Here is a 14,932-nt window from a genome sequence, read left to right on the forward strand (position 1 = left end):
CCCAAGGCTCTGTCTAAACCGGCCTTGAACACCGCCAGGAATGAAGCATTCACAACCTCTCTGTGCAACCCATTCCAGTGCCTCACCACCCTTACAAAAAAAACTTCCTCCTTATATCCAATCTAAACTTCCCCTCTTTAAGTTTGAGCCCTTATCACTTGCCCTATCGCTACAGTCCCTAACGAACAGTCCCTCCCCAGCATCATTATAAACCCCCCTTCAGATACTGGAAGGCTGCTATGAGGTCTCCACGCAGCCTTCTCTTCTCCAGGCTGAACAGCCCCAACTTCCTCAGCCTGTCTTCATACGGGAGGTGTTTCAGCCCCCTGATCATCCTCATGGCCCTCCACTGGACTTGTTCCAACAGTTCCATGTCCTTTGTATGTTAAGGACATCAGAACTGCACACAATACTCCAGGTGAGGTCTCACAAGAGCAGAGTAGAGGGGCAGGATCACCTCCTTCAACCTGCCGGTCATGCTCCTTTTGATGCAGACCAGGATACGGTTGGCTTTCTGGGCTGCAAGTGCACACTGAAGCCGGCTCATGTTCATTTTCTCATCGAACACCACCCCCAAGTCCTTCTCCGCAGGGCTCCTCTGAATCTCTTCTCTGCCCAACCTGTAGCTGTGCCTGGGATTGCTCCAACCCAGGTCTAGGACCTTGCACTTGGCATGGTTAAACTTCATGAGGTTGGCATCCGCCCACCTCACAAGCGTGCCGAGGTCCCTCTGGATGGCATTCCTTCCCTCCAGCGTATCAACTGAGCCATACAGCTTGGTGTCATCTGCAAACTTGCTGAGGGCACACTCAATCCCACTGTCCATGTCAACGACAAAGATGTTGAACAAGACCGGTCCCAACACTGATCCCTGAAGGACACCACTCGTTACTGGTCTCCAGATGGACATTGAGCCATTGACCACAACTCTTTGCATGCTGGCATCCAGCCAGTTCTTTATCCAGCCAGTGGTCCACCTGTTAAATTGATGTCTCTCCAATTTAGAGACAAGGATGTCATGAGGGACAGTATCAAACGCTTTGCACAAGTTCAGATAGGTGACATCAACTGCTCTACCTCTGTCCATCAGTTCCATAGCTGCATCATAGAAGGCCACCAAATTGGTCAGGCAGATTTCCCCTTAGTGAAGCCATGCTGGCTGTCACCAAGCACCTTGTTGTTTTTCATGTGCCTTAGTATGCCTTCCAGGAGAATCTGCTCCAAGACTTTGCCAGGCACGGAGGTGAGGCTGACTACTCTGTAATTCCCTGGGTCATCCGTTTTCCCCTTCTTGAAAATGGGGTTATATGTCCCTTTTTCCAGTCATCGCGAACTTCACCTGACTTCCATGATTTTTCAAATATGATGGCCAGTGGCTTAGCAACTTCATTCACCAGCTCTTTCAGGACCCGCGGATGGATTTCATCACGTAATTCTTCACATAACCCTACTGATAATGCTCTCTACCAAGTTTTGGTACTTATACTTTAAAAAAAGTCAACCTTTTCTCATAAATTAACCTTTGTTTGAAGTGTTGTAGACATGTTTTTCAACTTCATGAAGTTGGTATCTGCCCACCTCACAAGCATGTCAAGGTCCCTCTGGATGGCATTCCTTCCCTCCAGCGTATCAACCGAACCACACAGCTTGGTGTCATCAGCAAAGTTGCTGAGGGCACACTCAATCCCACTTTCCATGTCACCCACAAAGATGTTGAACAAGACTGGTCCCAACACCAATCCCCGAGGGACACCACTCGTTACTGGTCTGCAGCTGGATATTGAGCCATTGACCACAACTCTTTGCGTGCAGCTATCCAGCCAGTTCTTTATCCACCGAGTGGTCTGCCTATCAAATTGATGTCTCTCCAATTTAGAGACAAGGATGCTGTGTGGGAAAGTGTTGAACGTTTTTTCACAAGTCCAGGTAGATGACATCAACTGCTCTACCCCTGTCCATCAGTTCCATAGCCACATCACAGAAGGCCACCAAATTGGTCAGGCAGGATTTCCCCTTAGTGAAGCCATGCTGGCTGTCACCAAGCACCTTGTTGTTTTTCATGCGCCTTAGCATGCTTTCCAGGAGAATCTGCTCCAAGATTTTGCCAGGCATAGAGGTGAGACTGGTCTGTATTCCCTAGGTCACCCATTTTCCCTTCTTGAAAATGGGGTTATATTCCCCTTTTTCCAGTCATTGGGAACTTCACCTGACTGCCGTGATTTTTCAAATATGATGGACAGTGGCTTAGCTACTTCATTCGCCAGCTAAACATACAAAGGATTTACTTTTGAGGAACAGAAGATATAATCACTATACTGAGAAACGCGGGGAAGGCAGGAAGGGAAAGCTGGCTGTTCTATTACCTTTTGTGAGTTTTGTTTCAGTTTTTCAATTTTACATTTAAAATGTTCTTTTAACAATTATTATTCCATCCACTATCTCATTCATGTCTACCTTCCTCTGCAACTGTACAGAATTAGCTGAAAATAGTAGAGAAACTCTACACTGATGGACTAATTCTTCTGTTAGTGCACGCACTTACTGACGTTATCATTTTGGACCAGTAGTTCAGCACTGAGAGGATGGAGCTAGCAGTGTAGTCCTTAGCTTTTCTCATGATGTCAGAAACAAAGTCTCACAAAAATGCCACTGGCAATCACTGGACTTCAAAAATGATACTATGTGAACCCTAAGCCTTATCATGATTAAAATATCAGTTTACAGTCATCTGTCATACAGCTTTACCATAAAGCTCTCACTGACTGAAGAGTGCAAGTGTGCCCCTCCAGAGTCCTGTACTCCAATATCTGAATCCTACGCAACTATGTCTATACATGAAATACTACATACATGAATACATTTCTGGACTGACAACTTGGCTATCATTGGAAGCTTAAAGACTTCATCCATGAAAACGTATGGTTAAAAGAAATTTCACAGAGGGCAACCAAACAACGAGGAACAATAATGTTAACACAAGCTTGTAAACTTCAGCTTTCTGTTTTCTTTTAAAAGATAATATCATTATTTAGTATCTTCGAGCTATAGTAGTATCTGCTAAGAACTGCCCTGGCTCACAGCCTAACAAACCCATATTGAAACAAACAACCCAAAACAAAACATCATATACTATTGCACAGATTTTGTCTATCGATCAGGAATGTGGATCAAATAAGACAGAACAACAAAAGGAAATAAATGATATCCACATTTTCTAATGTTCAACAGGTATTATCTGGACTTTGTTTAGAGACAGTAAGGAATGAAAAAAAAAAGAAAAAAAAAAAAAAAAACAACTGCTTTCTAACCACCCTAAGTATTTTTCAATAACATTTCATTCAATTGTGCGTATACTACTTCTTTCCTGAACTGTACTTTGCATATTCTTATTGCTATAAGAAACACTTGACATATTTTCACAATTTACTATTAAGTACAACTGGTTTATGCACTCACGCTGACACGGAGGATTGTACAGCACAATACATGCATGCTGTTGCCAAGTCTTTTGCCTCAAATTTCCCATGCTTTTAGCCTTTGCAGTTCCCAGTGAAAACAAAGTTGAATTTTTAGTGCTATTCAAACAATGCGAACACGGCAATGGCTGTTCTGGGGCAGATCTTAGGTCTATGTAGCCCAGGACCATGTCACTGAGAGTTGTCAAAAGCCCAGGGTAAAGCCTCATATTAGGAAAACTTAAATACCAGAGTATTTAAGTTAAAACTTAAATACCTGAAACTCTTCTAGCTCCCAGCAACCTGTTGCTCAGACTTAAATATGAAAAGAGACTGGGAGCACTGACATAAGATAACACTTTGTTTCTGAAGGGCTGAGATGAAGAACAGGAGATGGCCTATTTCAAAGGGAGAAATATGTGCTCTCATCACACACACATGCTACTTCATTCCACCCAGCAGCGTTTCTTGCTTCCAATACTGCCTTTGCCCTCAAAATGTACTGTTTTCCATATGGAAGAGGCTGCAGAAAAGAAAGTGCTTCCCTTCTTTTCTCATAAAACCTCCTTCTGACTAGAGTTGGCCTCCTGTTCATATTCCACTTGACTAAACCTATCTTTTTTCTCCTCCCACACTAGCTCCATCTGCCGCCCGTCTCTCCAGCAGAGCCAGATGCCAGCAAAGCAGACTGCTGTGGGAGGAGAAAGTTCTGTCGCTGGAATTTCTTCCCTATACCCTGCAGGGGGCCAGGCTGTGAAGCCTGGAGAGGATGCAGAGAGCAACTTCCTCTCTTCCATACTGTATTCCCCTGCTCATCGGTAAAGAAGGCAGCTGAGGACATGAGCAAAAGAAGGATAAAACTTCAACATTCACTCTGAAATTTGTGACTTTAATATTTATATGGCAAAAGTCTCACAATTGTACTCTGGACCTGAGCACAGTACACACCACATAAACATGCAAGAAGACACGAGTCCTGCCCCAAAGAGCTTACAATCAAACAGAAGCAGAGATGAACACTGCTTATAAGGAACAAACAAGACCAACTAGAACATAGATGACAGAGAAAAAAGACTAGGACTTATAAATGGGAAAGACCTTAATGATGGAGTAAAAAGACAACACTGTCTGAAGAAATAAAAGTCAAAGAGACAAGCTATGGTTGTGTGTTGTCAGGCTGAGAGAAGGATTGCATGTTGCAAAGGAAACTGCCTGTAGAGAGAGAAAGACTTGAATGAAAGCAGTCATGGGGAAAGAAAAAGTGTGTGTGTGGGGGGGGGTTATACATTTGAGGTCATCTTGCGTGACTCGGGGGAAGAAGTACAGGTAAAAACTTCAGACAAAGAAGGAAACAGTCTAGGAACGGAGGATCATCTGCAGGAGTGATCCTGACAGAGACAGTAGCAAAAATGAGTGTTAGTGACTGAGAACAAGAACTTATATGAAACAAGCAAGTGTGCATGTGTGCGAGACAGAGAAAAGACACAGGCTTTATTCTTTCAAAGAATTGTGGGAACCCAGGGGATGAAAGAAACTAGAAACAAAAACGAGGGCAATGGATGGGTGCAGCATAAAGTTTAGAGTGGCACTGGCAGAATGGAAGAAAGTGAAGGCACACAGGGATTTAAGAGAAAAACAGAAGTTGAAAGAGCCCACAGTAAATTAAAAAGAGACACATGACAAGAAAGATGAAGAAGTCAAACAGGGAAAGGAAGAGGGAAATACACACCACGCTGAAACAGATTGAGAAACGGGGCTCACAGCAGAACGAATGAAGTGACAGGAGAGAGAAAAAGAAAGGAAGAATATATGTAAAGATGATAAAGTCAGTAAAGGAACATAAGTTAATAAAAAGCACTATGTAAAAACCCCAGACGGGGAAACTGGGAATGTACAGAAGAGTGACTGGAAGTGGATGCCCACTGAATTCTAAGTGTCATTGTAAACTCTTAGGGTTTGCCCCATCTAGGTATCCCCACATTTTATTATCTTTTTCACTTAAAAAAATCCTGTTTCCTGGTCCTCCACACCATCCAACTTTTGTGCTGTAGTTGCACCTTTATGCCGTGGCAACTCTGTTACCCTTGAATAGGAAAAAGATGTTATCTTGTCAAATACCACAAAGAAACGTGCCAAAATCTTAAGTTTCCTTCCTCCTGTTCCCATAAGGCTCTTTCATTCGTTCTTCATTAAAAAAGAACTCAGCAATACAGTGTTCTCTTAAGCCCAAGATATTCACAGCTTCCCTGAGATACATCCTTCTCCCCAGGAGTCCCCCGTGCCCAAGGCGAGGATGTCCCCTCAGCGCTGGGCGGGCGAGGGCAGCGCGGCTGCTGAGGCTGCGCCCGCCGCCCAGCTCCGCGCTTTGTGGGGCCGCGGACAGCGGGATCTTTGGACGAAATGCATCCACCGGGCGGGGAACTCAGGGAGCGGAGCTATCTATCGGCTGCTGGAAAGAAAGCCACCACAGACCTCTGCCCTGACTGCTGGAAGACATAGCTGACTGGCTATTTCATTTCATTTAAGGGATGTAAGAAAAGGGAAGGGGAAACGGAAGAGGGAGAGCACACACGATCGAACACGCACACGGCTGATCTTACCTCCACATTGAAATACTGCTCCGCTTTGCACACTGTAGCACATAAAATCCAAAGGAAGGTTTGCAAGAAAAACACCCTGGACTGAGACACGAAATCCAACCGGCTTCTAGTGCTGGATGCGAGTACGATCATAGTGAACTGTGCTTCAGCGGGTGGAAGATCTCTCTTTCTCTCACCTTGCCTTAAACAAATACACAAACAAACCAACCCCCGGCCGTGTCGGTGAAGAGCCCGTAGCGCAGGTTCACCCACAGCAGGGGAAGAGGAGGAGGAGGAGGAGCAGCAGGAGCAGGAGCAGCAGCAGTAGCAACAGCAGCAGCAGCAACAGACACTTCACAGCGCTGGCGGCGGCAGTGACAGGGTCAGCTCTCCCTCATCCTCACCACCAGTCCCGTAAAGAGGAAATGTGGCGTCCGAGTGCAGCCGCAGCTCCTGCACGACACCCCTCTGATCAGGAGCAGCAACCGCCTCCCCGTGTCCTCCCTTTTCTCCCTCCTCCTCCTCTCCTCCCTCCTCCTTTTATCTCCTCCCCCTCCCGGGGAAGGCCAGCCTGACGGCGCGGCGCGGCGCGGCTCGGCTCGGCTCGGCGCGGCTCGGCTCGGCGCGGCTCGGCACACTGCCTTGCCTTCCCTTGCCTGGCCTGGCCTGGCCTGGCCTGGCCTGGCCTAGCCTCGCCTCGCCTCGCCTCGCCTTGCCTTGGCTTGGCTTGCCTTGCCTTGGCTTGGCTTGCCTTTCCTCGCCTCGCCTCACATCGCCCCCCGCCGCTCCCCTCCACTCCAGAATGTTCAGCCGAAATCTACATGGCTCCGCCTAGTAGGCGTTTCACAGGCAGCGGGTCCGCCAGGCCGCCCTGCCGCTCCGCCGCCGTGCGGCCGCGCTAGCCCAGCCGGCGGGTAGCTGGCCGTGAGCTGTAGTCGGTAGCGGCTGTCGCGGGGGGTGCCGTGTGGGGGGCGCGCTCGGCCTTTCTTTACAGGAGCGTACCCCAGCAGCCGTACAAGTGCCAGGTCTGCTGGCAGGGCGGCCTGCCCCTCCCCTCCTCACGAAGAGGAGCCCGGATCCCTCCCAGTGCGGTCGGGGATCTGCGTGTCACCAGCGGGCTTCCCCGCCCGCCCTGTGCGCCGCCTGCTTCCTTTCGGCGGCCGCCGGGGGCGGCCGCCGGGGCGAGTGGGTCTTTCAGCCTCGGGGTTCCCCCTACCGCCACCGGGTGCGACCCGGCTGCCTGCCCACGCCCCTGACCGCGCCGCTTCGGTACCTCACACCGAGACGGACAGCGGCGGAGGAGCTGGCAGAGCGAGCGGCACACCGAGGTCGTAAAATCTTGGAATCAACGAGGTTGGAAAAGACCTTTAAGATCAAGTCCAACCGTTAGTTACCTCAGGACTGCCAGGTCCACCACGAAACCATGTCACTGAGGGCATCTATACGTTTTTGAATACTTCCAGGGACGGTGACTCCACCACTGCCCTGGGAAGCTTGTTCCAATACCTGACCACCCTGTAAGTGAGGATTTTTTTTCCTAATAGCCAACCTAAACCTCCCCTGGCGCGGCTTGAGGGCCGTTTCGTCTTGTGCAGTCACTTGTTACTTGGGAGAAGAGATTGATCCCCACCTCGCTAGAACTACCTTTTAGGCAGTTGTAAAGGAGGTTGGATGGTAGCTGAGGTGGAGGGATGGAGTGTCTGAAGTGCAGGGGACGGATGATCGTGAAGTCCAGAGGGCGTCCTGTGGCCATTTATTCCTTTCGCAGCTCAGAAGAAAATCCTGATTCGTTGCTGACAAAGTTCACAGAAATCGTGGTAGTGTAATTAACAGTGACATAAACTGAGAAAAATTTGGGCATTGTGTTGATTGAAAATCTGTTTTAATGAGTCCAAATACGTGGTCGTGTATTCAAGGGAAAACAATGTGGGAATACCTGTAGCGCTAACAAACTTTGTGCTGGGTATTGTGCAGGGCAGATAAACCACTCTTGCAGAGATTTTATGGTTAAGGTGGCTTTTTGTGCAGTCCTTTGATATGTTATCTAGTCTAAGGAATATGGTGTGATACACATTAAGGCAGCAAACTATTACAATAATGCATCCTTTGAAAACTGAGGAGGGGTGGGGGAAAAAAAGGCAAGCTTACAGAAAAAAGAAGCAATCTCAAAATTGCAATATTCAAAAATTTATCTCATTTTTACATGTTTGGTTATTAAGAAAAGAAAAAAAAGAAAAAAGCAAAGCAAAGTTATTGATCATGATGCAGAACAGCCTGGGAGTAGAAGGTACAGCCAATAGCTGAAATCTCCTTACTCCAATAGTTGAGGTCAATGGCCAGAATTAAAACACATGCAGATTAGATGTATAAAATTTTCATAGCACACAGTAGCAGGACATGGGAATGTGGTAGGTTCTGCATCATTTGTTATCATAAGAGTAATGAAGAAGTCATATATTGCCTAATCAAAAGTAATGCTATTTAAGCAGAATTCCTTATGTGATACACTTTTGCATGTTAACTGCTTGATCTTATAGGCATTTTCTGTTCTGCAGATTTTTAGTGGTGTGAAAGATGAAATCATGAAATACAGAGGTGGCAACAAGCTAGAAGGACCTCTTGGCACTTTGGTAGCCACTGTCGGAAGTCAGAATGATTTTAACAAATTAAATGAACATCTTGGAATCATCAGGAGGAAACTTAATACTGACAAATGCAAATCCCGTTTGGGAAGAAGAATCAAAAGGATACTGGTAAAACAGCAGCACTTCAGAAGGGAATCTGGGAGCTGTAATGGACTATAAAGTAAATATGAGTCAGCAATGTACTGCTATTAAAGACAAGGCATTGTGGAGTATATTAATAGGTGTGCAGTACTCCTGACAGGACAAATTATTCTTCTGCTAGGATTGATGAAGCCAGCTGTGGTAAGCCTCAAACTAAGGACAGTCCAGAGGAAAATAACAAAATACTAAAACTTGTAGAAACTAAGATGTGTAAAAGTTGAAAGAATACTATCTATTTATCCAGAGAAGACTGAGAATAAATGATTTCTTTATATGGAAAGTGTTGCTGTGAAAAGGACAAGGGTATTTCTTTGTTTCTGGGTCTGGGATGGAGGAAAAATTGAATCAACTAAATTATTCAGAAAGTTCAGTGTTAGACAAAACCTTCTAAAACGTGATGTTAGTAGCGTGTGGAACAAAATACCTTATGGGAGTGTGGAATCTCTTCCAAGGTTTGATAGGCAAGAATATTGCAGCTAACCTCCCTCCATTCCTAAACTAGTGTCTCTAGAAACATTTTTGTTTCTAGTATGTCAGTAATTTATTTCCTTAAGCACTATAACTGGTGTAAAAGAAACACTAAACCACTTCATATCATCCCTTTTGCTTTTTCTCTTCTCCTAAGTGACCTCCTCCTTTTCTGCACTCTCAGCAAGCGCTAGCTCTATTTTTGCTGGTGCATTTTGTAGGCTCTGCTGTTAGTGTAATACCCAGAAATGGAAACGGAAGTGGAAATAGATGTGTTACTGTAACTGGAATTTCATTAATCTTCACTGTCATGACAATAAATAGCTATGGCTATTTATTATGAAGAGCACATGGACAAATACAGCTGTCCCCTTCCTTTACACTGTATCCATTAGAAGAAAAAAGAATAGCAATGGTATGAATAAAGTGGTGGAGAACAAAATCACCTGAGTATTTGTAAGCATGTTTGAGGAAGAGAGAGGGAGACAACACAAGTAAATAAATCGGTCAGGAAAGAGAGTAGCAGTGTGTGAATATAAGTACCAAGGGAAGAGGCAAGGCATATGAAGGACAGAGATCTTTGAAGAGAAAAATGTGACTCAGGAATGTTTGTGTGAGGGAAGAATTATGGCTTTGAATATTTATGAGTAAAATGTGGGTAGGAACATGCAGGAGTAGGGTCAGAGCCTCATGGGATATGTGAGAAAGTAAAGACAAATAGAAAATTGAAAACTCCATGCAGTTATATGTGTCTCCATGCAGTTATATGTGTATGGGATTATGAGAGCAATTAAAGCAAAGACAAAATAGCAGCAAAGATGGAAAGATAAGTAAACAAGGAAGGAAGCAGAAAAATGCAGTTAAAAATACATGTGAGATATTTGTTGACATGTTTGAATAATTCAAGTTGTATGCTTTATAATTTCATTCATATTTTTATCCTTATCAAATACCAATATGATTGTTCTTGCCTGTGGCAGTTACCAGCAGTAATTACTAGGCAGTGAGCAAGTTTGTAGGGAAACAAAACTGAAAAATTTCCATTTAGTTCTAAAACTTTTTGAAAGGCAGGAAGAGATCTGTCTCCTGTGCTCTTAGCCAGCCCATTTACCAGCTGAGTTTCTTAGACTCTGTAGAATGTATCTTTTATGTATGACTATAGTCACAGGCTTAAAGTGGATGATTATTACCAGAAGCAGACGTAGACATTGTTAAACAGTCCCATGTCAAGCTTTGAACAAAAGGCAAATCTTCCATTTGCCTTTATATCAATTCTGAATAGAAATACATACTGTAACTAAAAAAATCAAATATTGCAGGTTGTGCTTTCTGCATTTTGTGTTGCTTAGCTGCTGATAGTACCAGCTGGAATCTTTAAAGAGAAGACATCTTCTTTACAAGGTATAGTAAACTGAAAAGATTTAGGGTAGATGTCACATGTCTACACATCTGTATTCATCTTACAATACATATTTAGTTCTGATTTGGAAAAGATGTTCTAAACTTACCCAACGAAAGATACTATCATAGATGTGCCCATATGAAGTTTCACCTCAACCTGAGAAGAATTTCTTTACGTTGAGGGTGGCAGAGCACTGGAACAGGTTGCCAAGGAACATTGTGGAATCTCCCTGTCTAGGGATGTTCAAAACCCACCTGGACGTGTTCCTGTGTAACCTGCCCTATGTGGTCCTGCCTTGGCAGGGGGATTGGACTAGATGATCTCCTGAGGTCTGTTCCACCCCCAAATATTCTGTGATTTTGCTATTTGAAGTATCCTATGGGACGTGAAGGCAACAAATGACTTCAATAGTGTAGGAGGGAATAGTGCATTGAATATGTATTCCTGCCAGGATCACACTCATATTTCATGTGTTCAGGTATATATGGTTCATTATTTACACAAGGTTCATTGGAGGCGTAAGGCTATCCAGTCAGGAAGCAGAATTGACTTATACTGCCAATGCACTTTACTGAGTTGTCTTACAGTTCCAGTAATGGCTTTACAAAGAACCTAAGTAAAGATAAATCACAGTTTAAAACTCACACATAAGTGTTGTAAGATCGCAAGGAAAATTCCTTGTGATCCTGCATAAAAGTGAGTAATATTTCAGGATATTTTGGTTCATGTTTGGTTGCAATTTTTCACAGCCAGTGAAGTCAGAGAGGAAGAAAGTCTAAAAAAGTAAAAAAAAATTAAAAAATGAAGTTATAAGTTGAATTCCTAATTCATACAGTTATAATATCATAGAATAATTTAGACTAAATGAGACATCTGTAAGTTATCCAGCTATCTGCGCAAAGCAGAGGCAACTCAGGTTTACTCTGGTGCTTGTTCAAGGAGCACGAATAAAGTTAATCTAACCTAGGAATCATTTCCTAGTCTGAAATGCAATTTCTCTTCTCAGGGATCTATTTTGAGGGTAAAATTTCTTCTGTGAGGCATTTGTCAGGCCTTCAGTTATTTTGCTCTTTGTGGTGGCAATGCCCGTTTCACCAAGTAGAACAAGTATCTCTCTCTCTTTAAGGCTAGAGAAGTGGTCAAGAGAAATAGATACAAAAAAATATGATTCTGTAGCTGAAGACTGAGAGAAATACATTTTAAAGATAAAGAAGATACAATGTGAATGAGAAATGGCTCCTGGAAGAAAAACATCAAGAAGTACAGAACAAGAATAAGAAGAAAAGAATAAGAAAAGAATATATCCTTTTTTTTTTTTTTTTTAATACTAACGTTTTCATAAGAACTTTTCTAGGAACATGCGTTCATATTGGTTTAGTGAAGAATAGATCCAGAAAATGGATGGAAGCAGCCAAGTCCTTACCTATTTACTCCATGTAACTGTTGATATCAAACTTTCTCTACTTTATGACAATTTTCATGCTGCTGTTTTCTCTCTGACTCCTGATACATTCTCTTCAGGATTTCTGATTTTTGGCTTAGTCTGCAGGGCAAGAAAGGCTCATTCAAGCATCAATTTCCCAACATATGTATCTAAAACTAAAGGATTCTTTATAGCCAAAGGCTTGCAAGTGGTCCATCTATCCTTTGGACTGTGTTGGTGATTGTTCACTGAGTTTACAATAGTAAAAAGGAAAGCCGTCCAGTGTTTGTTGTGAGATCCTACATTGAATATTATCTCCTTCATTTTTGCAAGGTGCTGTGTGTGTAAGATTGATGTTGTTAACAGCTCAGAGAAGTACACATGAAACAGAAGTAAATAATGAAAAGCATGACAGGTGAGTCTGACAGATTTTAGGAGGAAGACATGAGTTCTGTGAGAATACAGTGACATAGCTGAATGGCTTGAAAATCAATGAAGTCATCTCAGAAATATTGAAGGGATTGGTCAAGAAAGAAACAAAGAGGTGTCTGTCATAAATACTATGTTTCAAAAGTGTGCAAAGGTCTAATTAATAGATGGCTTCTATAATGTAAACATGAAGACCTCCACAACTCTGTATCAAGTTGAATCTTATATAGAAAGTAATTATCCCAGGTTTTGTGTTGCTCTAACATCAAAATGTTTAAAATAGACTATTTTAAGTTACTCTATTAATTAACCTTCCCAAGCTATCTGTGCTTACAACCTGTGTAATTTCTTTTGTTGTCCATAGAAATTAATTTTATATTTGACTTTCAACACATTAAGGTTTTTTTTTTCATATGTTTGCATCACAAATAAATGTTGGAAATGTTACTTGGAGAAATATAAGTCTTGGCAATTGAGGTCTGGGAGAACTCGCATTGCATTTGGCACTTGAAGAGTAAACCCAAGACTGTGGAATTTTATAGGTGAATTGGCAAAATGAGTAGCAGTAAAATAGGTAGTAATGCTAATGTTTGAATATCAGTTGTGAGTTTCAGAGATAATTACAAGTGTCATTAATAAAATCACTGTTCTTCAGGCTCCAGAAAAAAATTATTATAGTTGGCATATAGATTCAAGGATATCTTTATCATCACAGCATGATTTCTTTATTTATTTGCTTTTGCATGAATTAAATTTGAGGTTCTAAAAACCAGTTCTGCTGCTTTGGTAGCCCAAGAACTGGAGTTATTTCCCTTGAAAGTAACGAGGACATATGACTGCTTAAGATCATTTTATTTTATACCATTTATATATGAGATTTTGGATCAAGAAGACCTGAGAGAATAGTTTAGAGAAGAAAAACTGCACACTGCTTGTAGAGAGAGAGCTGTGTTAGCAGTAGAAAATGAGTTTTAAAAAGCCATACTTGAAAACATACCTGAGAAGGTTAGCCTGCAAGAAACAGCAGGGTTCACTTCATGTCAACCTTTCATATTCCACCATTCTGCAATACAGATACACCCAAAGTGAGAGATGTGTATCTGATAAAAACTATGAGAGGGAAAAAAACACACACACAGGTTTCAGTTTCTGTGTCTGTACTCCTCCAACTACAAGCTGTTTGTTTTCCCCGTTTATTGACAACCTTCACTTACTTCCATGTCAGAATTATCATAGCATCCTTTTGCTATAATTGGGGGTTGGGGGTAGGGTGTTGTCATTTGGAAATAGTGGTCAGTCAAAGAAAAATATAAAATAATGCACATTCTCATGAGACTAGTATTAAAATTCTATTTGCAATTTCAACATTTTAACTTGAATAATGATGATCTAATAAGCAACATTTAACCATTTTAGAAATGCAGCATTCCATTTAATATAGAATATTGAAGTGTGGGTGTGTTTTTATAAACACATCCTAAAGTTAAAAAGTTGGGAAGCTGAAGGGAAATAAATATTCAGAAAAGGAATTCTTTAGAACAGTAGGGTACATGTGTTTACCAGGGCTATGCTATGTGAAAATGCATTGCACATATACAGTATTTAGTTGCACCATATAGAGATGATTTTACGTCTCTTAGGGGAATATGTTTGGACCTGGCAGTTTTTCTCTGCCCAAGCTCCTCTGACTAAACAGTGTTCAGTTCCTCTCTTTTTAACACTGCTTACTTCTCAATTAGACCACTTACTCTTATATGTGGGGTTTAATTTATGTTTATTCTGGAAGGAGAAGATAGGGAATAATTTTAAAGTAATTAAGCTTAAACTAAATTTTACCCTGTTAGCTTTTTTCATCAGTCAAATTTCATGGCCATCCTGGCTGTTCTTTGCAATTCCAGCGGCAGTCATGACCTTAGCAACGAGTAATTTAAAATATTTGCATAAAATACATGAAAAAGGGTAAAGATGTTGGTGTAGATGTGATTGTTGGGAAGAGGATGAAACGTTCTAGAATCTTACCGTCTGCCACAATAGCATTTCTGGTGGGGAGGACATCATGTAAAGAGGTACATGTCAAACCTATCTGTATATATGATTGTATTGTAGGTGTGCGTAGAGATGCAGAAATAGATTTAAACTCATTATATTTCCAGTGCACACAGTTAAAGGCAAAAGATGGGAGGATAAAGTGGTGAGGCACAACTGGAGGTTATTAGCTTTGAAAAGTCTGTTTATACATGGCTTTTGTTGTCAGTAACATTGTCAGGAAAGTGAGATAAGCAGTATGGTTTCATATCTGTATTCTGGGAGGAATACACAGAAAGTAGTTAGAATATGGTCTGCACTTCTATAAAGTCTTACTGCTTCAGTTTGATGTAACCTGTGCAATG

The 14,932-nt window shown here is 42.3% G+C and overlaps 1 protein-coding gene across 2 annotated transcripts in view; it reads right to left on the bottom strand.

Annotated features, from left to right (window-relative positions):
- Window positions 1–6,329, bottom strand: part of MMP16 (matrix metallopeptidase 16) — a 201,723-nt gene extending 195,394 nt beyond the window's left edge. Inside the window, exon 1 of one of the 2 annotated variants that reach the window (XM_057426090.1) lies at window positions 6,056–6,329. In XM_057426090.1, the coding sequence (XP_057282073.1) occupies window positions 6,056–6,187 (132 nt within the window). In that variant the 5' untranslated portion in view covers window positions 6,188–6,329. The remainder of the gene's footprint in view (window positions 1–6,055) is intronic. The other variant, XM_057426091.1, reaches the window with a different exon arrangement.
- Between the last annotated feature and the right edge of the window lie 8,603 nt (window positions 6,330–14,932).

The sequence above is a fragment of the Pezoporus wallicus genome, unplaced genomic scaffold, assembly GCF_028554395.1.
Source record: "Pezoporus wallicus isolate ANWC-B61680 ecotype Strahan unplaced genomic scaffold, APGP_CSIRO_Pwel_v1 contig_4131, whole genome shotgun sequence".
In the NCBI taxonomy this organism is placed as follows: domain Eukaryota; kingdom Metazoa; phylum Chordata; class Aves; order Psittaciformes; family Psittacidae; genus Pezoporus; species Pezoporus wallicus.